Raw genomic sequence first — 24,968 nt, 5'->3', positions numbered from 1 at the left:
TTTTTGAGAAAATCACGTGCATTCAAGCATTTTAATAACAAAATCAATATCTCTGGTCTGCGTCGATTAGTGTCATTTTCAATTAGGAGACTGGCATGTATGAATATACATACACACACATATATGTATAAGTATATAATTGATTATATTATATATAAAAAATTTATGACATAATTTCCTTTAGTATTTTTTCATATGATTTCATAGGTGTATATTGGTGCCAGTGGTAATTGGAGCACTAAGGGCCTTGACCCCCCAAACTGGTAGAGAGGCTGCAACAGATCCCAGGAACAACATCAGAGATCTCTCTTCAGAAGAGTGAAGTTCTAAGTACGGCTAAGATACTGAGCCCTGAAGCTCCCTGGAGCTTTGGTAGTGGACCCAAGATTGAAAGAGTCCCCCAAAATTTTTTCTTTTTCTTGGTGCTGAAACCATTATCGTTATCGTTATTATTCAAGGAGAAAAGATTAAAAAACTGAACACACCTCATTTTATTTTGCAGTATTCCAGATGTTTTGGAGGAACCATCCTTTGGGCAAATATTGTGTAAACAGCAGCCAGTGGTGTCAAGCACACAGTCAGCAGAAAATCCACTGTTGCAATAACTTCTCAGTTTTGAGAAGGGGGGGTGTAAATATTTGTGTTTTAGAATATAGAATTTAAGGAACATCATGTAAATTGTGTTTAATTTCCTCTGCTTTACAACTTTGTTTTGTGAGTGATTGCAGCCTGTCCGACTTCCAGAAAACTTCTTTGCCATTAGCTGCATCTGATTCTGATCTCTGACAAAGAAAAGTCACAGAAAATGTTACAATTAGTTGGATTTCAAGGCAGCTTACATAAGAAACTGAAACAAAAAGCAAAAACCTCGACAGGGAGATCAAACCAAGATAATCATACTCGCCCCAAAATTTGTAATCGTCCAGCAAGAAAAGACAGAATTGGTTCAGAGCTATGTTCATTCTGAAGATACACATATAGTGGTTAGAAGTGCTGTTAGAGGTACCAAGATCCCCTTTATTCACGAGTCAAATTTTAAAATCTGTGTGTCAGTGTGCATCTTTTAAGTTGGTTTTAGTACAATGTGAATATGATCATATCATAAACTATATAAAATATATGCTTATTTCACTTCCGCGTGAAAACTTTAAAAAAAAAATGTTTTTTGACATTGTTACTTTATAAGCTTCAATAATGAAACAGTTTAATTATCTCAGCAAGTGACCTTGGACGAGAAAAAAAACATTTACGTAGCAGGTGGATTTACTTGCAAATAAATTCAGATGGAAAATTTTACGACTTGATCCTTTGTTGAATAAACCTATAAAAACAAAGTCATATCAAAGCATTTTAATTACCACAAAATATTGAACAAAAAATCATATATCTTGCATTTAAAAGCTCAGATTAAGAGTATGACTGAATATGTTTTCATGGGATGCATATGAGTTTTGTCTTGCAAAAAACTTAGTCTTGTTTCTTTCCTTTAAGACTCACTTGATTGGTGCAAAGCCATGGTTGAAGTGTGAATACAAATCCCTGTTTAACCTTGACACTGACGCTCTACGCCAAATAACTATTTGAGGAAGAGGAAGAGGAGCAGAAAGGATGTGTGGAAAAATGTGTGACGGACTGAAGGTTCATATTTCTGCCAGATCAGCGGCAGCTCTTCAGTTCCATGTTTTCTTTTCCAGAAGATGCTTCATTTTATGGTCTTCTCTCATGTTTGGTTCCTGCTCACAGGTCTGATCCACTGCATAGAAAACTCCACAGGTACAAACCAATATCTTACATCCTTATACAGTTTTAATTTGGTATGAACTTGAACTGACTTTAGACTAATTCAATCTTGTAAATATACAACAGTCCTTTCTATGTATAACAACCATTATTATCGTTTGCTGCTTTTTGGTTAATTTTTACTTCATATGGAGCATAAATGAATATGTATTGTCAACATTATTCAGTAATATTTGACCAACTTTTCCATATCAATATGATGACTCACAATTATAATGGTTACATTAAGAAATATTGACCTTTTAGTTAGAGTACAATGTATCCATTTGAAATCAAATTCACCTTATTTAGAATAGGATTAATTTATCGAATCATAAAGAGTGGTATTCCTAATCTAAAACCATGGAAGTTAGATTATATTGTGTTTTCTTTCATCTGACAGTACACAAATGTAAAAATGTAAGAATAAACTAAATGTTTTAACTCTATTAATTCATGTAACTGACATGTAAACAGCAGCTGTAATTTTGTCTGACAGTATTTTCCAAAGCGCCTGTTATTTTTGTCTGATTGGACGGCAGTCAGCATGTTTCCATAAGATAAAAGCGGAATTACAGATAAAACAGGAAACAGGGCTAAAAACTGACCACCAACATGATATGAGTGACACAGCTTCACAGCTAATATTGGGATCATGTAAATATAGTATCCAAGAAGACAGATACTAAATATATTCCAGAAAACGTGTTTAAAATAATACATTTTCAAATGTTTTCATTTGATTGAAAAAAAAAAAAGATTCAAATATTCATTATTCAAATACTGAAGACATTGACTGTAAGAATGTGTTTTCTTTCTTGTAAAGTTTAACTTAAAATCTAAGCAAACTGAAGCAAATTTAAAAGCTTTTCATGGTTTATGTAACCGAATATTATGCAAATACACCATCATATAAGATATCCATCCATCCATCCATTTTCTATACACGCTTAATCCAACTCAGGGCCACGGGCAGGGGCTGCACCCTATCCCAGCTGTTATTGGGCGGTGGGAGGAAGCCGGAGTACCCATAGAACTCACCCGTACACGGGGAGAACATGCAAACTCTACACAGAAAGGCCCCAGCCGGGATTCAAACCAGGAACCCTCTTTCTTATAAAATATCTGGAATATGTTTCATATTATTATTATATAACACAGCAAACAACAAGATGTTCAAATTGAAAGTTCAATTGGTAAAATAAAAATATCAATAAATGGATGAACTGTTTCTAACTCAGGTCTTCAGGGTCAAAGCTTCACATATGTGGACGATCCCTCTCCTCCGGCAGTGATCCGGTTTTCAGTCCCAGAGGATCACCATGTCTGTCTGCCCTGTGATGCCTCTGTCAGTTCGAACATGGTCTGGACTTTTCAGGACAGAAAAGTCCTTGTGAGCCAACAGGGCAGCTACCAGACCAACCAGGACAACCAGCGCTATCTTCTGCTGAGCGATGGCAGCCTCTGCCTACTGCAGCTCGATGATTCTGACAGTGGAGAGTACCGCTGTAACCAGCAGCTGGTGGCCGAGCTGCAGGTGCTGACAGGTATGCTGGAGTGCAGTTACTTATTTAACTTATTTACCAAAACATTATGACCAGAATAGCTACAGGTATCTTGGAACCATTTTATATGTCATGGTGGGCGGTAACTCCGGATGATGGATGAATCACCTGAAAAACAGCAAAGTCTGTGGGTGTCTCACGGTCAGTTAGGTTGAACATCTGCCCAGAGTGGGCTATTAGTGGGAGGCTTCAAATTCTGATATTGTATCAAGACCCTTTGGCATCTGTTTTGGTGATGACACCCCAAACACACCCCATGGACTTAGGATAATGCAGGCAAGTAGTTATGGTTGGAAATGTATAACCTACAGTATAAGGGGGGTGAGAACAACTGCATGAAACGTGTAAAATAAAAATAAAAACAGAGCTGGATTCAAAAATTAAATTATGAATTTGAAATTTGACATATTCCTTCTGCTGGGGCGACAATCTCTGCAGTGAAGGAACCAGGCTCTTGAGGAAGAGTTCATCCTCCGATGGGGGTGGTGTGGGTGGTAATGCTGGTCTTCTGAGGGCCTCCAGCAGAAGCGCCTCAATTTCACCCTGCCTGTCATTTATCCTCCTCCTGGCCCTCTTTGGTGCTGTATGAAAATTGAAATATAGGGTGATTCAATTAGATCAGATTTTTTATTTTTTTAATAATGACAGTTTGACATGCCATTATTTCTGACTGAAAATTATGAAATCAGGCAAAGACACAAAGTTATGGATCAAACATGAAAAGGCAACAAATAAAGTAGTTGTTGTAGTGAAAACATAACTGCATAACTACGGTGGCCCTGAAGTGCAAAACACAACAGCAAAAGAGAAAACACAACCGCAAAAGAGAAAACACAACCGCAAATCAAAAAACACAATAGCAAAAGAGAAAACACAACGGCAAATCAAAAAACACAGCGGCAAATCAAAAAACACAACGGCAAAAGAGAAAGCACAACGGCAAATCAAAAAACACAACGGCAAATAAAAAAACACAACAGCAAAAGAGAAAACACAACAGCAAAAGAGAAAACACAACGGCAAATAAAAAAACACAACGGCAAAAGAGAAAACACAACGGCAAAAGAGAAAACACAACGGCAAATCAAAAAACACAACGGCAAATCAAAAAACACAACAGCAAAAGAGAAAACACAACAGCAAAAGAGAAAACACAACGGTAAATCAAAAAATACAACGGCAAAAGAGAAAACACAACGGCAAAAGAGAAAACACAACCGCAAAAGAGAAAACACAACAGCAAAAGAGAAAACACAACGGCAAATCAAAAAACACAACGGCAAAAGAGAAAACACAACGGCAAATCAAAAAACACAACGGCAAATCAAAAAACACAACAGCAAAAGAGAAAACACAACAGCAAAAGAGAAAACACAACGGCAAATCAAAAAACACAACGGCAAAAGAGAAAACACAACAGCAAAAGAGAAAACACAACAGCAAAAGAGAAAACACAACGGCAAATCAAAAAACACAAAGGCAAAAGAGAAAACACAACGGCAAAAGAGAAAACACAACCACAAAAGAGAAAACACAACCGCAAAAGAGAAAACACAACAGCAAAAGAGAAAACACAACGGCAAATCAAAAAACACAACGGCAAATCAAAAAACACAACGGCAAAATAGAAAACACAACTACAGGTATCTCACCCTCCTATTCCGGTAGGAGGGTGAGGTGGTGCGGGAGCCCACAGACAGCGACAATCAATTTTTCTTCCATTTTCCCTGGAATAGGCGGGATCCCGGGACGCATGACATCACTGTCGTCCAGAATCTCAACGCTGATAGGCTGTCGTGACGCGAATATTTTGCCAAAGTTGGATTTTCTGAACTCGCGCAAATTCGCGCCTTGTCATTCGCACGGCGGTATTCGTCTAGCCTAGAAATCTAGACGCCCCTAGCGACCGCAAATTGAATTTGCTCCCGGGCTAGTCGGCTAGTCTAGTCACTTGTGGTCGTTCCAAGTACCCCTGACTGCAGACCGCAGATCGGGGCGGAGATCAACGTTGAGGGGGCGGAGCTCAATGACTCCTTTGCGGGTGCCATCTGGTGGCGGAGACCATGCAGCACATTCACAAACAGCAAGCAGCACCGAGTTGCCTAAAATAAGGAATCAATTATAACTATATATATAAAACAATTATAATATATATTAGATATATATATATATATATGTATATATAAGCACAGAGTTTGACAAATCAACTATCTGCAGACTGAGATCAGCTGATTATCTGAGTCAAGACTGTCATACTGTTGCCTGTTTGGGACGAAAACCTGCAGCTGGTGATGGAAATTGAATCATTTTGAACCATTGTGTCATAAAGTGGTTCACTACCCGAAGCTTCATTCAATTCCCTTGGGTTACATCTACTGGCAGTAGCGATTGTTGCACCAAATAAAGCAAATATGATACCTCTTCTGTATATAATAACACAATAATTTAAAAACAATGTGAAAATTTTTGGTTTGTCATTCATATTTTCTTTGGGAGTGTGCTTGGTGTAATAAAGAGGGTGCTTGTGTTACTTCACGTGTTTTTATTCAAGAAAAGTAGTTTTTGCACAGTAGAAGGGCTCAAACGGTTTCTTTTTTTTGTAGACAATTTCTCCAGCGAGTTTGAAGCATGCTTCGAAGCTTCGGTGTTATTTATTTAAAAAAAAAAAACGAGTGTAGGGGCATAGTACTATAACTTGTTTTATGAGACACACATCTCTCTTTCATTTTTTAAATAAAAAATTGACAGTTCTCGTTTATTTTTGAAAACCGGAAGTCACCACATGCTGCTGAAAGTTAGCGCTGAGTTTCTCAGTCGTCTCCGTGGTGTAAGATAATGACTAAGCTAATAACTAAGAACACAGTGTATCGTCACAGAGAGCATAGCATATTTTAAAATGAAAAAAAAATTACTTTCTTCCTTGTCTGTCACAAATATTGCAAAATAGCGCATTAAAAAACTAATCTACTTCTTCTCCTCCACACATTCTTCTTCTGCGGTTCAATGTGTTGTTCTATGTTGAGCATCAACGTTGAACACCGCCCCCTCAACGTTGATCTCCGCCCCGATCTGCGGTCTGCAGTCAGGGGCTACCAGAGAGTCTCTATTATGAGGAGAGGGAAAACTGGCGGCTATTTCCGGGTGGTACTGCACTCTAGGGGCGCCAACGAAGCAGTGCAGAGCACGCCGAACTCTATGGTGGTACAATGAAATCCACCTTAGATCCAGCCATTGCTTTGGATATAATTTTTTATATTTTTTCATTTTAATTTTCCTAAAGGCAGGATAAATTATCCTTTCAAACGGCACTTGGTTTGATTTTTTAGACGCACTAGATTTGTTTAAAATACACATTTATTGTCAGTATTGCATCCCGAGTGACGTCACGCATGTGGCATCACTTTACGGCATGGTCAGTCCTAGCGCTGAGCTAGTAGAGAGGGGTTAGCTCAAATAGTTACAGATTTCAGCACAGCCCTTTTACATACTCTCTGACTAGCCTCTGGTTTAGCTTTGGTTGTTGTTAGCGGCACCAGGTTAGCACTCTGGCACAGTGGACGAGTGCCGTAAAGCAGCCGGTCGTAATCAGCCGTGCGTTCTTCAGATTCCGTTAGCTAGATGCTAGCGGATACTGACTCGCAAATGCCAGACCTGTAAGAAAACAGAAAGCTATAACTCCCAGGTTATTGTACTTTCGATATAAATCCACATCCCTCTGTCAGAAATCACAGTATTATTTTCAGGTTTCAGCCGCTAGCGGGGACATTTTTTGAGTTATTAGCGCCAGCCCTATGGAAAATGATCATTCTGCACTCGCTCGCCAGCGCCCCCAGAGAAAATCAACTGAACTGCAGCCAATTTTTTTATAATGGGGCGAATAGGAAGTGGAACGGCTGTCTGTAAAAGGGCTGTGGGGCTACTCGGTCGTTTCACAGCCCTTTTACAGACAGCCGTTCCACTTCCTATTCGCCCCATTATAAAAAATTTGGCTGCAGTTCAGTTGATCTTGTCTGGGGGCGCTGGCGAGCGAGTGCAGAATGACCATCTGCTTAGATCAGCGCTAGAACTGACCATGCCGTAAAGTGATGCCACATGCGTGACGTCACTCGGGATGCAATACTGACAATAAATGTGTATTTTAAACAAATCTAGTGAGTCTAAAAAATCAAACCAAGTGCCGTTTGAAAGGATAATTTATCCTGCCTTTAGGAAAATTAAAATGAAAAAATATAAAAAATGATATTCAAAGCAATGGCTGCATCTAAGGTGGATTTCATAGTATCACCAGAGAGTTCTGCCTGTTCTGCACTGCTTCGTTGGCGCCCCTAGAGTGCAGTACCATCCGGAAAAAGCCGCCAGCTTTCTCTCTGGTCGTTTTGCGAGGCTGCAACACAGCCCTTTTACAGACAGCCGTTCCACTTCCTATTCGCCCCATTATAAAAAAATTGGCTGCAGTTCAGTTGATTTTCTCTGGGGGCGCTGGCGAGCGAGTGCAGAATGATCATTTTCCATAGGGCTGGCGCTAATAACTCAAAAAATGTCCCCGCTAGCGGCTGAAACCTGAAAATAATACTGTGATTTCTGACAGAGGGATGTGGATTTATATCGAAAGTACAATAACCTGGGAGTTATAGCTTTCTGTTTTCTTACAGGTCTGGCATTTGCGAGTCAGTATCCGCTAGCATCTAGCTAACGGAATCTGAAGAACGCACGGCTGATTACGACCGGCTGCTTTACGGCACTCGTCCACTGTGCCAGAGTGCTAACCTGGTGCCGCTAACAACAACCAAAGCTAAACCAGAGGCTAGTCAGAGAGTATGTAAAAGGGCTGTGCTGAAATCTGTAACTATTTGAGCTAACCCCTCTCTACTAGCTCAGCGCTAGGACTGACCATGCCGTAAAGTGATGCCACATGCGTGACGTCACTCGGGATGCAATACTGACAATAAATGTGTATTTTAAACAAATCTAGTGCGTCTAAAAAATCAAACCAAGTGCCGTTTGAAAGGATAATTTATCCTGCCTTTAGGAAAATTAAAATGAAAAAATATAAAAAATTATATCCAAAGCAATGGCTGGATCTAAGGTGGATTTCATTGTACCACCATAGAGTTCGGCGTGCTCTGCACTGCTTCGTTGGCGCCCCTAGAGTGCAGTACCACCCGGAAATAGCCGCCAGTTTTCCCTCTCCTCATAATAGAGACTCTCTGGCTGCAAATCGAAACTTAATCGGGCCAATCAAATCGTGAGGAGCGGAGTCGGAGGCCGCACCACTCTGGGAGGCCGGGCTACCTAGTGACGACAGAGGTGCGACGTTCAGTGTGTAGTTCCAGAGAGAGGGATTCGACCTGCGTTGCGACACGGTGCAACACTCTCCTGAACTCTCTCCAACAAAAGAAAAAAAAAGCAACATTTAAAATGTCGGACGAGGGCAAATTGTTCGTTGGAGGTCTGAGCTTCGACACCAACGAAGACTCTTTGGCTGCCGCCTTCGGTGAGTACGGAGCCATCGAAAAAGTTGACGTTATCCGAGACAGAGAAACTGGCAGATCTCGTGGATTTGGCTTCGTAAAATACGACAACGAGGAGGACGCTAGAGCCGCGTTGGAAGCCATGAATGGAAAGACCCTCGATGGCCGGGCTATCAGAGTGGATGAGGCTGGAAAAGGCGGTGGCTCCGCGGGAGGATTTTCAGGTCAACGAGGCAGCCGATTCAGTGGAGGTCGGGGCAGAGGCGGGCGAGGCTTCTACCGAGGTGACGGTGGCTACAACGGCGGAGGCGACAGAAGCTACGGTGGTGGCGGCGACAGGAGCGGAGGATATTCCTCAGGCGGAGGCTACAGAGACAACCGGGGTCAGGGCGGATATGGTGACCGTTCTGGATCATATCGTGACTGATATGACCACTAAAATCTCCCTGATTCACGACCATCACTTGGCTGGCTGCTCCCTCAAGAAAAATGGCCACGTGTTTCTTTGCTAACCTGTTGCATGTTAGCATCTTCAAAACGATGTAGCCTTAAGTTTTGGTCCTCAACAAACCACGTTACCATGTTAAAATACAGCTAAAGAATCTTACATTGCACAATTGGGCATCTTTATTTAAGTCATCTTAAGATTTCTGTGTATTGTGACCACTTTAACTCCCATTCTGGGATCAAACAGATTTTCACATGGCTTTTCATCTCTGTAGACTATTTTGTCCAGCACTTTGTTTCCTCATTGAATTCTATAGCTTTTTATATACTGAAGTATCTGGGGCTTTTTTTGTTTTATCTTTGACCCTACCTCCTGCCAAGTGTTAAGAGTGAGGAAAGAGCTATACAATTAAACTTTGGGAGATTTAATGCTAAAGAAACTTTAGCTATTAAAAGAAAACCTTAGTTTAGCCAAAGTTCCTTTGTGTTCAATTTCCCAAAAAGAGTGAATTCCTTTCAGGCTGGTGAACCACACAACTGCAGCATGCTACAGTCTGTCCAAGATGTCTTCTGTGCTCTGCTCAACATCCTGCATTTCAAATGTGCTATAAAAATGGACTAATCTTGTTGAAAGTGATGGAAAATGCAACGTCGTTTACCCAGAGTGAATTTAAACCGGGAACAGTTTTGTACTTTATTTTTGTATGATTCAATTTCTTTCTTCTTTTTTTTTTCTTTGTCAGTTTGGCTTCATGGTGCCTGTTAAACAAATTGTGGGAAATGGAAAATAAAACTTGAAACTTAAAAAAAAATGGCTGCGCCCAGCGAACAGTTTTTCGAGTTGGCTTTGGCTGCGACTCCGAAGATTTAAATATACATTTTTCTTTGCGAGACGAACAGATAACTGCACTTAAGTTTTTCTTGGAAAAAAAAAAGAGGACGTTTTAGGAGTTTTGCTCACCGGGTACGGTAAAAGTTTAATTTACCAGCTTGCTCCGTTGGTTGTTGCGCCATCCTATTGCGTGGCGTTGAGTGTAGAGGCAACTTAAAAGACAACCGTTTATCCCGCCCACACTGCTATCCAGCGTCACTAGACCCCTGTACGGGTTTTTGCTGTACGGGTCTGGCTTTCTAGGCTAGTATTCGTCTATTCGCGTCTTTGCATTGACTTTGTATGTAATCACATTCGCGCGAAAAATTTGCGTTATAGTTGAATTTACTCGCGCGAGTAAACAACGAGCGAATTTTCGCTCAAGGAGCTATCCATTTCATTCTCTCATCAACCATGGCTGATATAAGTACCATTGTGTCCTTGTACCTGCTGTGGCAGTCCGAGATTCGTCGAGAGATCACGGCACTTATCCTCCCGAGCAGGTCATCAAACTGGGTCCTGGTGAGCCTGAAATACCGCTCGAAGCGGCCGTCATCCAGACGCAACTCCTGGAGAAGGCGGTGAAATTCTCCGAGCTGAGTGCACCTCTGGATGATGTCACTGACCCAGACACGACTCCATTTCAGCTGCGGAGCGCCTGTCCATCTGTCTCCGGTGAGTGGCAGATAAATCAATTAAAAAGATCCCGGGACGCGTGACGTCACCGTCGTCCAGAATTTCAACGCTGATAGGCTGTTGTGACGCGAATATTTCGTCAAAGTTGGATTTTCTGAACTCGCGCAAATTCGCGTCTCGTCATTCGCGTGGCGGTATTCGCGCCTCAAAACCGTCATTCGCGCTGCCAGCTCGAATTTGCGTCTTTGCATTGACTCCGTATGTAATCACGTCGCGCGAAAAATTCCCGTCTGAACGCACCATAAGAATGGCATCAATGAAGGCGAGAGTTGTATGAAAAAAATATTTTTTTTGCAACCCCAACCAATTTTTTTGATAACGTTTCGTTATAAAATGTTATGTTTGAATATAAGAATATATTGTTGTGAGTTTGGTTTGTTCACATATGAAGTCATTCCTTTTGGGTCCTGGTAATGCATGTAGTGCATTAAAAGGCGCAGTTACTTACCTTGTAGTTGGGTCAAACTTCAAAGTGATATGAAATGAAAACACTCAAGTTACAGTTGAGGTAAACTGAATAAGTTCTATGGGAAGGTGTTTCAGTGAACGATGCTTCCTCTGCATTTGCAGGTGCATTGAGAGCTAGAGCTTACAGAGCAATAAGATCACCCAGGACTCATGTTAATACATGTTTAAGTTGTAAACACACACAATAGAAAAGTGTTTTGTTTTTTTTCTCACTTATTCTAAGAACAAAAAATAAATAAATCAAATGCAAAAACTAATTTGAAGTGCTGTCAAGAGCAAGATAAAACAAAAGAAGGTATTGCCATCTACTGTAAAGGAGCAACTGTAAGTAAACCTGAGTTTTCAATGCTTATGAGAGACTCCATTTTTTTTATTTACATTAAAACTAAAAATACTGAAATAGGAAAAAACTCCACTAACATACCCACTGTCTCTTTGCTCTCAGGCCATGACTTCATCGTGTCTGCAGGCCGGACGCTGCAGCTCCCCTGCAGCGGCTCCTCCAAACCCAAACAGAAGTGGTTCCGACAAAGAGAAGGGGAGAGGCGGGAGGCCATCTTCACTCGCTTCAGAAATGGTACGGAGAAACCAGAGATGGAGGGGAGTCGACTCAGCTACACCAACAATGCACTGCAGATCCAGGACCTGAAGCCAGAGGACACTGGAGAGTATCTGTGCAACAGAGTGCTGGAGGCCAAAGTTACTATCATTACAGGTCATTTACTGCACTTTAAATACTACAGACCTCATGACTCATGGACTTAAATATTTTTCAACATTGGAATTGACTTTTTTTGGTATATTTGTTGCCCTATTTGTATTTGTTCCTACCTAAAATCATTAAGTAGGATTGCCCAAATCTCAAAGGTTATACATTTTTAAGGTTGTTTTAACAATCACATAAACAATCACAGTTAAAAGTTCTCAACATTGTTGTAGTAATTCTATCCATGTCAACGTTTTGTCCAAATTTAGATTTTGACATTTTCAGATAATGTTCTCTTTCCAGTAAAACAGTAAATTGGGCGGATAGTGTAGTCTCGGGCAGTGCCATGTTGTACCTGATTAATGACAATTTAAACAAATGTTTTGCATATTAGTGCAACCTGAGCCCACCAGCATCCTATCATCCACCAGTACAACTCCAGCATCTGCTGATATGAAGACAGGTAGGATTCAGTCTTCAGCAACAGAGCTTTTTTTTGTACATTTACATTTACTGTGCAGCTGCATTCAAAAACAACGTCACAGTTAAAGCAAAAGTTAAATAAGTTATGACTTTCAAAGATATCTGATGATTCTTACCACATTTAAAAACATTCAGCCTTATTTCACTGGTCACATTTTATAAATAGGATGAGCAGAAAAAAAGTTAATGTATTCAACATGACCACAGTTTGAATATGTGTTATTCATATTGTTCCTGTTCTGCTTATCAGATTTGGTTGAAATCGACAACAAGACCAAGAAGAGACCTGAAAACGGTTCGCCAGCCACTGTGTGCACCATAAACACCCTGAAAAATGACTTCTGTAATTTTCTGTCAGATATGGTTGTTGACCAGATGTTCTGTCTGTGGTCGGTCTCAGCTTTGCTGCTGGTCGCCGTTATTGGTTTGGGGTTAATGATCATCTTCATGGCCGTTGTTTGTATTTTGCTGACCAGTATGAAGTGCAGGAGGAGAAGGAAACACAAATATGCAGGTGATATGGAAAGCAAATGTCTACTTTAGTTTTTAACTTGGGGTTAACTTTAGCTGATGGATTGAAACTGTGTTGCTTTCACCATCAATTCTCTGCTGTTTTCCATGCAGCAACGCGGCAACATGAAGACACAGAGCTGCAGATGTGGAAGACATGCGGTGCACAAACTGGTAACTCAACTCATCAAGAAAGTTCTTTCAATCCTTAGATATTTTCTAAAGAGAAATATGTCAATATGTTTGCCTGTCCACAGAGTACGAGATGTTTGAGATACCCTCTCTGCCAGAGGAGACGATCCATTATGCCTGTCTGGGCCGACCAAACTGGAGGGAGAGACCCAGCTGGTCTCCGTCGGATCAGAGCCACCACAATGTTATCTATTCCTCAGTCGTGACCAGACCCGCTGCCCAAAATATCGTCTACTGAATCCAGTTCAGTCCTGCTGACTTTCTCGCTTTTGTCTTTTTTAAGCAGCGTTAAAGTGCCTTTCAATTCAAGTGCCTATATTTACGTCTGTCTCAGGTATAAACTCAGCTGTCTGCTCTCAATAAGTCTAATTTATCCCAAATATGTTTTGTGCTTTTGTGTCATTTCAAAGTCCACACGGAAAGGCAAAATGCAGGGTTTGAACCAGAAACCTTACTGTGAGGCTAACCATCAAACACAGAGTTCCCTCCAAAAATATGTTAACAGACCAAAAAGTAATATTTTCCTCCTTTTTAAGAAACTCAAACCATGACAATGAGTTAGTTATTCATTCTCCTTTTTTCAGATATACAAAGCTAACAAGAGAATCTACAGAGATAACAATAAATATCAGATGCAATGACAGCATCAAATCTACAGCCTTCTGAGAGCATAGATGTTTGGTTGACTTTTTAAGCCTAAGGCTTCTGTCAAGTGATGGACAGTCTGTCTTCATTTTCTTTTTGAGCAATAAAGATTCACCTGGGTGAGGCCTAGTAAAAATGAACCTTTTACTGTTTGGAATGAGCAGGATAAAGCAGCCAATCACACTGGAGGAATTTCCCAGTGCAAAACAGACTTTCAAATGCTTTGTTCATATACAAAAATAAAAACTCAAATGTGATTTCAGAATCACTTTATTGGACAAAAAGGAAAAAGTTTGAAAACAGTAGATGATACATCTTAATATGATGTACAGTGCAAATAATCTTTCAACCAATGTGTGAATTCAGACAACATTGTATACATTTTACATTCTTTTGAAGAGCTTTTGAGTACAAAGGATAACAAGGGACTAAATAAAAGGAATATTTCTACAGCATAAGGATCAGTGAGACAGCTTAAGTATTGCTAACGCCTTTCCAGCAAAACGTCAGCATTTTATTTCTTCGCAGTAAAAGAATATCAGCAGGTTCTGAAAAGTCTACAAAGATCTTTGAGTTTATTTTACTGGAATAAAGAAGGTATTGATCTAGTTACAGATACAAGTTTCTGATCAAAATAAATCATTTTCTACATTATATATACATTTAAACCAGCAAATGTTTGCCATTTCTTTTTGAAAAATCACAAAGAAAATACAAGAGCTGGTTGACAGGTTGCTGCGGGTCAAAAATCTGATACTCACAGGAATTCCTACCACAGCGAGGAAACACACACAAATGCCAAATAAAGTTGAATAACTGCATGTAATCTCCTCTGCAAACTTTCTTGTTGTGTGGTTATAGGAAAGTATTTTAATTAAACTGCAGATACTCTAACAATACTTGCTGTATAGAGAGGAATATATTAAAAATACCTGCCCGTCTACACTTCATGTGTTCAAGTTTTTTGTTCTTTAGCATATTAAGCTTTCCATACATAAAAGTGACTCATTCTTATGGATGCTGTGTAAATGGCAACATCCACACTTGGTTTATTTCTGAAAGAGCCGTTCCACCATAATTAACAACTTTAGCTTTAGGTTTTTTTTTCTTATTTTCAGCTTATAAGTTACAAACATGTGAAATTAGAAGTTTTTAAATCATCCTATTGCTTTGAAACTAATAAAAATATAATAAAAAACTTTATGGTTTAAAAAGAAGCCACTTAAAAGTATTTATTTATTTACCAAATGTATTTTTGAAAATAATTGTATATTAAACTCACTTTATTTTTAGGCAAGGCAAGGCAAGGCAATTTTATTTATAGAGCACAATTCATACACAGGGCAATTCAAAGTGCTTTACAGCTACATAAAATCACAAGAAGGCAATAAAACCATTAAAAAGGAATAAAAAAAATAAAAAAAGAAATTAAAAAAAGAAAGAATATTTAAAACCCATTAAAATAATCATTAAGTAATTGAAAAGTGAAGAGTGCAGATAAAATACTTTCAGGTGTCATATGCACAACTAAATAGAACTGTTTTCAGCCTGGATTTAAACATTGTCAGAGTGGAGGCCTGTCTCACATCTTCTGGAAGACTGTTCCAGATTTTAGGGGCATAAAACTGAAACGCAGCTTCACCTAGTTTAGTCCTGACTCTAGGCACCAGCAGGAGACCCCTCCCTGAGGTTCTCAGAGCCCGAGTTGGTTCATATGGCTCTAACATGTCATCGCTTAAGCAGCCAAGCGATTATAAGTCACTATTATTTATTAACATGAATTTATTTCTTATCATTAATGTATTTATTATATATTTATTATTATATTCCTTATCTATCCATTATTGTAGTAAATCAGAAATACTCGTAGGGAAAGTAGGCGTAGGGGTGGGTAGGTAGGTCTAACTACATTCAATAGAAAAAAATTGTCTTCAAATTAAACTACTTATCAAACAATTTTTGGCATTAAAATGAAGAGGTTTTTTTTTTAGTATTGGGTGCAATTTCTTACAAAAGCAGCTGGTTATAATTCTAATCATTGTGAAAAACTCACAAAATCTAATATGGAATTATTTCAGCAGTTTGTTGATAGTTGAATTTAAAACGTTTTTCCATCTACTAAACATTCAAGATTCTTACATTTTAGTTTTGAATGCGAAACATTTAACATCCATTTAAGTTCTGACGACTGATGACAGTTGAGTATGTGACAGACTCTTCCTCCAATCCGGTTCCTACCCTGCCAGAGCGGCGGGGCTTGCTTGGATGCCTCAAACTGGAATAATGCAAAGACTCTTCCTGCAAAAACAGCAATCGGATTATATGCCACGTTTAGATTCTTGCAAAACTATCATGAAAAAAAAAATTTGTTTCATTCCGTTTAAAATGTATTATTGCACATGAGGTACATCATAGAATGGATTCTTATCCAATACAATAGAATCACATCGAAGTAGCATCTTAATATAATCCACCATATAAAAAAAACCTCTCGTCATGACAAAAACTTTTCAAAAAAAGAATTCACTTTGAAATATGTGAAATGAGCCAATTTGTGTTTTTTGGAAATGATTCAGAGCTTTTGGAAGACTATAATTAGGATCTATGATAATATCTACTCACCTCCGCGATTTTCAGCCTGGCATCCCGTCCCACTGGATTATGGCAACAGAGAACCGGTTTGTCTAAAGATAAAACAGAGAGCGTGTGAGATAAAGGACGACCTTAACTGGGTCTGTGGTTAACATTTAACTTGAAAACAACCTGAGAAACTGAGTGAACTGTATAAGGAGTTTTAAAAAAGTGAAGTAAGAAGCGCTGTTAATTCACTCTAAGGAAAAAACAACCCAATGGATGAGAACAATGAGCCTCACAAGGGGTAAAACATGCCTATCCCTCTGCAATTATTGGAATATAACTTTTCGCATATCTTATAATTAACTTAACAACCTATAAGAAAATACAAAGTTTGTTAAAGACTGGAAGAAATGTTATCTAAAAGCATGAAGACTTGATTTTCTTTTCCTTTTTTCTTTTTTGTACATTTTTCTGGAGGGTTTTTTTGTGCAAACACCCCCAAAACATATATCTCTAATAGACAAAACCCTAATTTCCATCCAAAGCTAAATATTATGGCTTAATCTGGCATGCTTTACCTCTCTACAAAGGTTTATGAAGAATGAATTGCTGTAATCTTGCAGACAAATAATAAACTTACATAACATTTACCCCTGTGGAGCAAATATGTGACGTCCATCCATAAACATGACTGTAGCTACCCACATAATAGCACTGTTGGTTCCCCTGACTTAGCTATAAACTACTGAGCTATAGTTGTATTTTCTTTACAGCTGGGGGGCACTCAGCTGACAAACAATTTAGTTTCTTTGAGAAGTGTTCGGAGAGACACTCCAAATGTTAAGACAGTGCAAAGGGACATAGATTTTTAGAAATGGACGCTTATTTATTCATTTGTTAATCATGTGGGTCATGATTTCAATACTTAAACTGTCATAATAAATTTTTTTTTATATTCTTTAGATATTCCATGACACTGTAAAAACAATGTGTTATTGTTCATAAATCTGGTTGTTGTAAGTTTGTATCAAAAATAAGATTCTCAGCATTAATCATCAATGGTCAGAGTTTTCAGCAGAGTATGTTAATACAGCCTGTATTAAATATCAGTGCCAGTTTATTAGGATTTAACAACACATTGAGACAATTTAAAGTCAGTTTGAAACAAATGGTTACAAAGTGTCGAATGAAAGTTATATGAGCCAGAGCACACCCCTCCCTTACTGCAGCCCAGGCTTACAGGAAATGCTATGTGAAAGTGAAAGAGAAAGAGTGAAACTAAGACGAGTGTTAGTACAGGACAGGGCAGGACAGACAGCAAGTTAGCTCTTCCTTTTCTATTTCTACTCAAGTAAAATCCAAGACTGTTGTTCCACCTTTCTCCGAGGGAGAAGATCATTTTATTCTGTGCAGCCTTCTACCTCTCAGCACCATGCCTGACCATAAGCTGTGTTTGGAGGCCTTGTCTGCTCTCACTGGCTGCAATGTCGAGTCGACAACTGGATCATTCCAGCTCACACCACAGGACTTGGTCAACATTGTCGCCCTCAGGGAGTTTTACAAGCAAGAGGGGTTGAAACAGCTCGACTACCAGCCAGACAACCCGAGTCTGGGAACTTTGTCCCTGCAGGATTTGGATGAGACAGACATGTACAGTTCCCCACCGGCGCTGACTGGGGGAGCTGAGGCGAGCCCTAAGACCACAGTGAAGATCAATCCTGACGAGTTTTTCCATTCTCAGTACAACTATGACTTCACCAAAATAAAGGTGAGCAGAGATGACGCCCTGTTTATTTAGGTTAAAGCTCACGTCATGTGACACAGGTCTGACGTAACAGTTCAGGCATGTTTACCGTCTGTCTGAAACTGAGACCTAAAATAAATGTGTGTGTAAAGACAAAGCAGTATCTATATAGTAACAAATGGTTTGGGGGTCATTCTATTCTGTTATTAGAACAAACTGATTTAAAGTAAAATAAAAATAAAGGGAGCAAATACAGCAACAAATATATAAGAGTGAAAAAAACTTGATACATGAAAATGATACATAAGTGACAGTGAATATAAATCCTTAGTAATAAGGTAAACTGAGAAAGTTATGATAGCTGCATGACTTTATGAGTTTAAATAGATAATTGATTAATTAAATTATGAATATGAATATGACTACTATCATGCTCACCATCAGAGGTAATGGACTGAGCTTTGATAGGTGTGGCTTTTAGTGAAGCGAGTGGGATTGTGATTCACATACAGCAGTTATCATTTTTCTTAAGTGGGTCCAGTTTTGACTGTTAACTCTTTGCTGATACCCAGGATGGTGATAAGAAGTTTCTGCGTGGTAATGAGCAGTATGTCCGTCCCTGTGGATGGAACCGGGTTGCCCTTCGTGTCACGAATAAGTACGGGGACGGGGACCACTGGCTCGGGACGGGGAACGACGCCTGGCCCGTCTCCTACCAAGGATACAACATGGACGGCTCCCCCGGCATCATCCTCGCCCGTGATGGGAACCCAGATGACGAGCCAAATTTTCTGGAAGCCAGCGCTGCCGCTCTGGTCAACGAGAAAACAAGGGGCAACGGGGTGTACTCCACACCCGAAATCAAGATGGCAGAGAAGTACTGCAAGACGTTCAAGTCCAAAGTGGACGGGAAGATGTACAAAGTGCTTCTTCAGAACCGCATCAACCCAGAGAGAAGGGAAAAGTGTCAGAGAGAAAATGTTTGGGTGGTGTACATCCCCGAGGGTACCAACAACATCCAGACAAGGGCCATCGTGCAAGAGTCCATTCGTCCGTACGGGCTGCTGCTGAAGCAGGAATAAGTCCGACTAAACGACAACTCCGGGGAGATCAACATAAAAACTCATAAGAATTATTTTCCACTTTTGTCCTGGTATAAGTAAATGCTTCTCGAGAGGTCTTCAGAGTTCATTACCTTGAAGCCCAAGCTTTGAATTTTTAGAATGCTCTCTGCTGATCTGCATTACCTTTAACTGCCCTTCACTGAACTGCAAATCTGTCTGATTCCCTGAACTATGGATGGATGCTCTGCAGTGGAAAGACAAAGCTGAACACTGACAGGTTGATATATTCGGCCATCTTGTGATATTAAGTGATTTATCACTCTAATCTTCAGGGAGCAGATCTTCCATTATGTGGAGTTTTATCCAAGTGGTGATTTTACAATATTCTACACATCTTTTTCTTTAATGCACATAACAAAAAGCAAGAATTGAAACATATGTATTTCAAACAGATTTCTTTTGTTTTACTTTAACAGGACAGGATTTGAGTTTGTTTAATTGTTTCAAGGAACTGAAAATGCTGCTATGAGTAATGATGACTTTGGTCTGATGTTTTTCAGAGCATCATTCTTTTTTTGTTCTCAATTTTTAATAATCCCACAGAATTGTCTGTTATAGTTTACTATTTAGGATCTGTACTTCAAAGTAATATATTTCTTCAGTAAGCACATGTTTTCCTTTGAACTAATGATTACAATCAGTTCTCACAGTTTTTCTTGGATGCCTGAAGGTCTGTAATGAAGTGTGACTGTAATAAAACTGAGTGCATAGGAAGCTCTGCATTATGTTTTTCTTGTGTTTGACTGTGTGACACATCTCATCGTCTTTTTGTTTTTCTAATTATCCCAAATATCAAGTTTGGGCAATTAGAGACCAATTATCTGAAATCTTTCTTTTGCAGATCAGAGTTGTTTCAGTAAACACGGGAAATCAATAGTCTTGAAAAACATGAATATTCTTAATCTTAATTTTGTTCATTTCCTGTATTTTCAGTAGATGCGTATTTTTAAACAGACCACAAAAATCATTGTTGTCTTGTACTTATGTCTAAATGGAGGTAAAATGGTGCAAAAACACTCAAGATTCATGCATTCAAACTTTAGCTCAATAAGCAGTAACTGTAGCCGGCAATATCTGTAACTTCTTAAAATAAAGAAATAAAAAAGAACTCAGGTAATGTGATGGGGTAAAAAATACAGAATCCCATCAGATAAATTCCAGTTCACACACACCTTTCATCACTGGGTGAGATTGATTGATTTAAAAATATCAAATAGAAATACTCCTTTAGATCCACAACAAAATTGTCTTTTTGAAAAGTACATAAATGATTAGTGGAACTTACTGGAATACTGTAGAGTACTTTTGGATAAGTGTTGAAATTCCTGTAGGTGCCAACAGATGGCAATGAAAGAATGTAGAAAGTGGAAATTCTTATGGTACTGTATTAGCTACTTGTGGTTAAAAGGTATTCCCATCATTTATTAAGTAAGGGCCTTTGACCACAGTTTCATAATACTCATTTAAAGTTAAAACTTATGCAGCCTAATCCAACCTATGATGAGTAAAATAATTAAAAAGCTTTCCAATACCTCCTTTAGCTAATGACCTTTATATAACAAACATATAAATATTAGAAGCTTATCCAATTAATGGGTGGGCAGTTATATTAGGCAGCACCAAGGTGTAGTGCTGGTACAGAAAAATACCTGAGCACTGGTAAAGTCCAACCGTGATGGCCAAACAGAGGGCGAGTACAGCTGGAAGAACACAGATGCCCAGATTCAGACACGGCTGCCCCATTCTGTTTCCAGTACACTGCCCGTCAACTCCTGGAAACCAAAACATGCAGAATAAAAGCAATTAGAAGATTGATTGATTAGTGTTCCAACCTTTAATCACGCTGTAGAAATCTTTATAGGTATAATTGCCAAGTTATAAAACTCCGTCATGAATGTAAAGAAAAACAGCTGCAGATGTGAAAACAGCTATTTTACTAATAGTTTCTATCTCCATTTTCATTTCCTGGTGAACCACAGAGACGATGCAAATGGAAATTCCTTTCTAAGAAAAAAAACAGACATTTGCACATAAACAAAACAACTGTGAAAAACAATCATCTTATGAGCACAAAGTAGTCAATGATTTGACTGAAATGGCAGGGGCAGACTCAGAAATGTGCTGAATACATACTGTATGTGTCCAAGATGATACAACATGTGGCAAATAATGCCCCAATTCAAAGAAAGACCGAAAGGAAGAAAGAAAAACTGAAAGTTGAACTAATAAATGTACATTTTTAATAAGTAATTCAAGTTATTTCAGTTCATTTAACAGATTGCTGGCTGGCTACAAAATATATGACTTGTGTTATTGAAAATAACGGAGAAATCTACATTACAATAATTACGTTTATTTTTATTTGGTTTTTATCAATTTACAGTCTGTTGATCTTCATGTTTTAAAACAAGGTGAATTTGGACAGTTTACAATAACCACTCATTTCTCTGTGATGCCTCTGCCTCTTCACTACCATCCTCATCATCACTTGCAGAAGCTTAAATAAATGGTTCCTTTCCATTTCCTTTACCAGATAAATGGTATCTTTCCAACCTTAGCTTTTGCTCTGTGCTCCGATGGCAAGTGGTAAATACTTTGAACACGGGGTAGATATAGTTGCCCTGAAGATAACACAGTAACTTTGGCACCTGCTGCTCTCTAACGAGATGCCATTTTAAGCTAATATTTATTTACAAGTTAGCCTTTTTCTAAATGTGCAGGTTTTTCTTTTTCCCGTCTTTTGTTAAAGCTGAAACAGGAAACAGTTGACGAAACAATAAATGTCCAAGATAAGACGAGACATCACCACTGAAACCACTGCTTTCCACTTCAGTGTCCCAATGACTCATTCCTGAAGCTCGAACTCTGTTCGGTATTTTGAAAAAAGTAGAAACTTTCATCATCATAGTTCAGTTTAACTGCTTATATCATGATGTGAACATCCAGACACTTTTTAAAAAGAAGATTTTAAAGACACCCTCTGAGTGAGTTTAAATGATCTGTTGGATTTTTCAAACATTAGTTACCTAAATAAAAACACGTCTATGGACTGAACGCTCCACATAAGATTCTTTAAACAGTGCTTTTCATAGAATCTTTCCATGGTATCAGAGTTCACCTTTGAAAATCCTCATGGTCTAATTTTCAATAGAAAAAAATAAACAAAGAGCAAGAATGGAACCATCTAGGTTGAAGGGGGCGTAATTAGCAAACTCTTACCATTCACTCTCAGGTGAATCCCTCTGTTCACACGCACACTAGATGCAAACTGCCCGACACAGAAGTACAGCCCGGCGTCCTCCTCTTCCACCGCCAAGATCTCCAGACTAACCAGCCCACTCTTCGGGTCGCTCGTCCAGCTGATGTGACTGTTTGCAGTGTGAAAGGAGGCTGCGACTCCTCCTATAAATGTACTCTCTCTAACTGTAATCAGAGGCAGCAGCTGGTCTGAGCGCAGCAGGTACCAGGTGATCTCTATGCTGGACGTCATGTTGCAGGTCAGAGAGACGTTCTGACCCGTCTGGACCACCATGGCAGAATGGAGAACAGGTGAGGGTGCTGAAAGGTGACATCCTGCAGCACCTAAGGAGTATAGATATGGGACGATCACACTTCCCTTCAGGTGCATATCAACTATCAGGATACCTGATATTGTAGTGCATCCATTCAGATATACAAAAGCAATAAATAGGACAAAATCAAAAGCATGCAGACACACTCTCCGCTGACCTTTTTCATAATAATGGGGATTCTGATGCCCAACATATAAAATATATATCAGAGCGGTCCCCAGCACAGAGACACTTCCTTATCAGGTTGTTCAGTTTCTCTGATGCTGCTGCCCAACAGATGGCTGCAAAGCAGACTCCAGTCTCCATACAGACTTAAACAAGATATCCAGCAAAGAAGATTTAGTGTTATTTATTCAATTTTGTAGATAATAAAATGGAAAAAAAACACAATCAAAGAAACTTATCCTGAGTAGTTTATTTCTGTCAATACCTTACTTTGGTAAGGTGTTGACAGAAATCAATCATCCAGCTGAATGATTGCTGGTATTAATAGCTGGTATTAACCTTAGCACATTCCCCCTCAAATGCTCATTCAGCATGAATAACAGTGTTTAAAGATAAATCTTCCATGCCAAAGTAAATAACAAATTTAAATAGTGCAGTGCCTTCAGTTTTACATATCAAGATCATGCATAATTACCAACAAGAAACATTCATGTGGGAGGAGGTAAAAAAGTAATTCTGTGGAAATAAATAATCATCAACAATGGAAACATCCCAGAGTTGTACAACTGATCTGTTGGCAAGTGGATTTGGTTGGCTTTTTTTTCTTCCTTCATTTAACCCAAACAAAACAAAACAAAACAAAACAAAGAATCTTTCTGTTAAACCCCTTTTAAGGTTTTGTAAGAAGCTTTAGAAAAGAAGAAATGGAACTGAAATGAACCTTTCGGTTTAAAATGAGCTCAATTTGAATTGCAGTCTGGAGCTTTCTTATATAAAAAAAAAAAGAAGTATGTAAACAAGGTTACTAACTCGTCAAAAGAATTAGGACCGATACTTATTCAGACTAAGCTGCGTGCAGATGCGCTCATTCCGAAATAAAAGTTTGAGTTTTGCATCCAGTTCTAAATTCAAACTTTGTAGTATGCCCTCCTCTCTCCTGACCTGACACCAGGTTCTCCTCCGTTTAGAGCGCGACTCCACCGCAACCACAAGATCACAATGAGACAAAACAAACCAAAGATTTCAGACCGTATCTGAGACTTGCAGTGACCTCATATCCCCAAAATCCTCGACTGACTCCATACAGGCTCACAGTGACTGCCTGGAGTCCTCTCTGCATTTAAACCCACCAAATAATAAGAAGTGAGTAACTTACAAAGGAACGAGAGGATCCAAGCGAGACCTGCCATAATCTCACAAACACTGTCCGTCTCCACATGAGATGCACGAGCTGACTGCAGCGCGCGGACTGAGTCAACAGTTTATTAACAGCACAAATGTAAAACTTGACCGCAAAGATTTCAGAGGGAGGAAGTGAGCTGAACAGGGAGGGTTATGTTGTGACTGAACAGCAGAGACCACCAGTACGTCTGCTGTAGCTGAAGGGGGAACATTTTCCACTCATGTCGGGTCCCACTGAAGAACCTCTGCTGAGTCTGCTTCAGGAGAAGCCGACAACCGCAAAGGCTAAGTTTCGTTTCTGCTGGGATCTGACATTACGTCAACCACGCGCATAATACCAGAAGAATTTTCAAAATAAAACTGCTGCCATTTAATTTTCTTGTTTGTAAAAGTTTACAACCATAGTTCCGTTTAATTTAATGCATTTATATACTGTTTATATACATATACATACGCAAGGCAAGGCAAGTTTATTTGTATAGCACAATTCAACAACAGGGCGATTCAAAGTGCTTTACAGATACATTAAAACAGTAATAAAAAGCACGATTTAAATTTTAAACAAAAAAGAAAGAAATAAGAACAATAGATCAAATCAGTAGTTAAAATGTAATTAAGTTTTGAGCTCTATATTCAAATGCAGCTGAAAAAAAGACATGCTCTGCACCTGGGAGAAACAATCCCACTAGTGGCTAATTGTGTCATATTCTGCTTTTGAAACGTGCAGTCCAGTTGATAGGACAGGGTGTAACTAACAGTTCTTCTGATATT

General features: G+C 39.1%; 4 protein-coding genes across 4 annotated transcripts; 3 read left to right on the top strand and 1 right to left on the bottom strand.

Annotated features, from left to right (window-relative positions):
• The first annotated feature begins 1,691 nt into the window (after positions 1-1,691).
• Positions 1,692-15,251, top strand: LOC142368009 (uncharacterized). Its single transcript, XM_075450047.1, has 8 exons — positions 1,692-1,773; positions 3,021-3,326; positions 11,743-12,012; positions 12,398-12,466; positions 12,737-12,781; positions 12,887-13,000; positions 13,111-13,170; positions 13,254-15,251. The coding sequence occupies exons 1-8, from the start codon at positions 1,698-1,700 to the stop codon at positions 13,424-13,426; spliced, it is 1,113 nt and encodes a 370-aa protein (XP_075306162.1). The 5' UTR covers positions 1,692-1,697; the 3' UTR covers positions 13,427-15,251.
• LOC142367861 (RNA-binding protein 3-like) lies at positions 8,656-10,065 on the top strand. Its single transcript, XM_075449877.1, has one exon. It carries the CDS (start codon positions 8,763-8,765, stop codon positions 9,240-9,242), a length of 480 nt encoding a protein of 159 aa, XP_075305992.1. The 5' UTR covers positions 8,656-8,762; the 3' UTR covers positions 9,243-10,065.
• On the bottom strand, positions 14,114-24,405 carry LOC142368010 (uncharacterized). Its single transcript, XM_075450048.1, has 5 exons — positions 24,172-24,405; positions 22,498-22,860; positions 20,928-21,050; positions 16,456-16,517; positions 14,114-16,131 (listed from the first exon to the last, which is right to left on the bottom strand). The coding sequence occupies exons 1-5, from the start codon at positions 24,203-24,205 to the stop codon at positions 15,997-15,999; spliced, it is 717 nt and encodes a 238-aa protein (XP_075306163.1). The 5' UTR covers positions 24,206-24,405; the 3' UTR covers positions 14,114-15,996.
• Positions 17,666-19,992, top strand: LOC142367423 (uncharacterized). Its single transcript, XM_075449394.1, has 2 exons — positions 17,666-18,178; positions 18,727-19,992. Exons 1-2 carry the CDS (start codon positions 17,843-17,845, stop codon positions 19,234-19,236), a joined length of 846 nt encoding a protein of 281 aa, XP_075305509.1. The 5' UTR covers positions 17,666-17,842; the 3' UTR covers positions 19,237-19,992.
• Positions 24,406-24,968: the final 563 nt, after the last annotated feature.

This window comes from Odontesthes bonariensis, chromosome 18, assembly GCF_027942865.1.
Source record: "Odontesthes bonariensis isolate fOdoBon6 chromosome 18, fOdoBon6.hap1, whole genome shotgun sequence".
Taxonomy (NCBI): Eukaryota; Metazoa; Chordata; class Actinopteri; order Atheriniformes; family Atherinopsidae; genus Odontesthes; species Odontesthes bonariensis.
This window is presented reverse-complemented; position numbering and strand designations above follow the sequence as displayed.

Bases quoted from the DNA above. Each gene is read 5' to 3' on its own strand.
- LOC142368009 (XM_075450047.1), top strand. From the start codon at position 1,698: ATGCTTCATTTTATGGTCTTCTCTCATGTTTGGTTCCTGCTCACAGGT. The intron at 12,467-12,736 runs GTAGGATTCAGT...TCTGCTTATCAG, and splicing joins ATCTGCTGATATGAAGACAG to ATTTGGTTGAAATCGACAAC. The intron at 13,171-13,253 runs GTAACTCAACTC...GCCTGTCCACAG, and splicing joins GACATGCGGTGCACAAACTG to AGTACGAGATGTTTGAGATA.
- LOC142367861 (XM_075449877.1), top strand. From the start codon at position 8,763: ATGTCGGACGAGGGCAAATTGTTCGTTGGAGGTCTGAGCTTCGACACC.
- LOC142367423 (XM_075449394.1), top strand. From the start codon at position 17,843: ATGCCTGACCATAAGCTGTGTTTGGAGGCCTTGTCTGCTCTCACTGGC. The intron at 18,179-18,726 runs GTGAGCAGAGAT...GCTGATACCCAG, and splicing joins ATGACTTCACCAAAATAAAG to GATGGTGATAAGAAGTTTCT.
- LOC142368010 (XM_075450048.1), bottom strand. From the start codon at position 24,205: ATGGCAGGTCTCGCTTGGATCCTCTCGTTCCTTT. The intron at 22,861-24,171 runs GTAAGTTACTCA...TATACTCCTTAG, and splicing joins TTGGATCCTCTCGTTCCTTT to GTGCTGCAGGATGTCACCTT. The intron at 16,518-20,927 runs GTATTTTTCTGT...TTTTATCTTTAG, and splicing joins TGGACTTTACCAGTGCTCAG to ACAAACCGGTTCTCTGTTGC.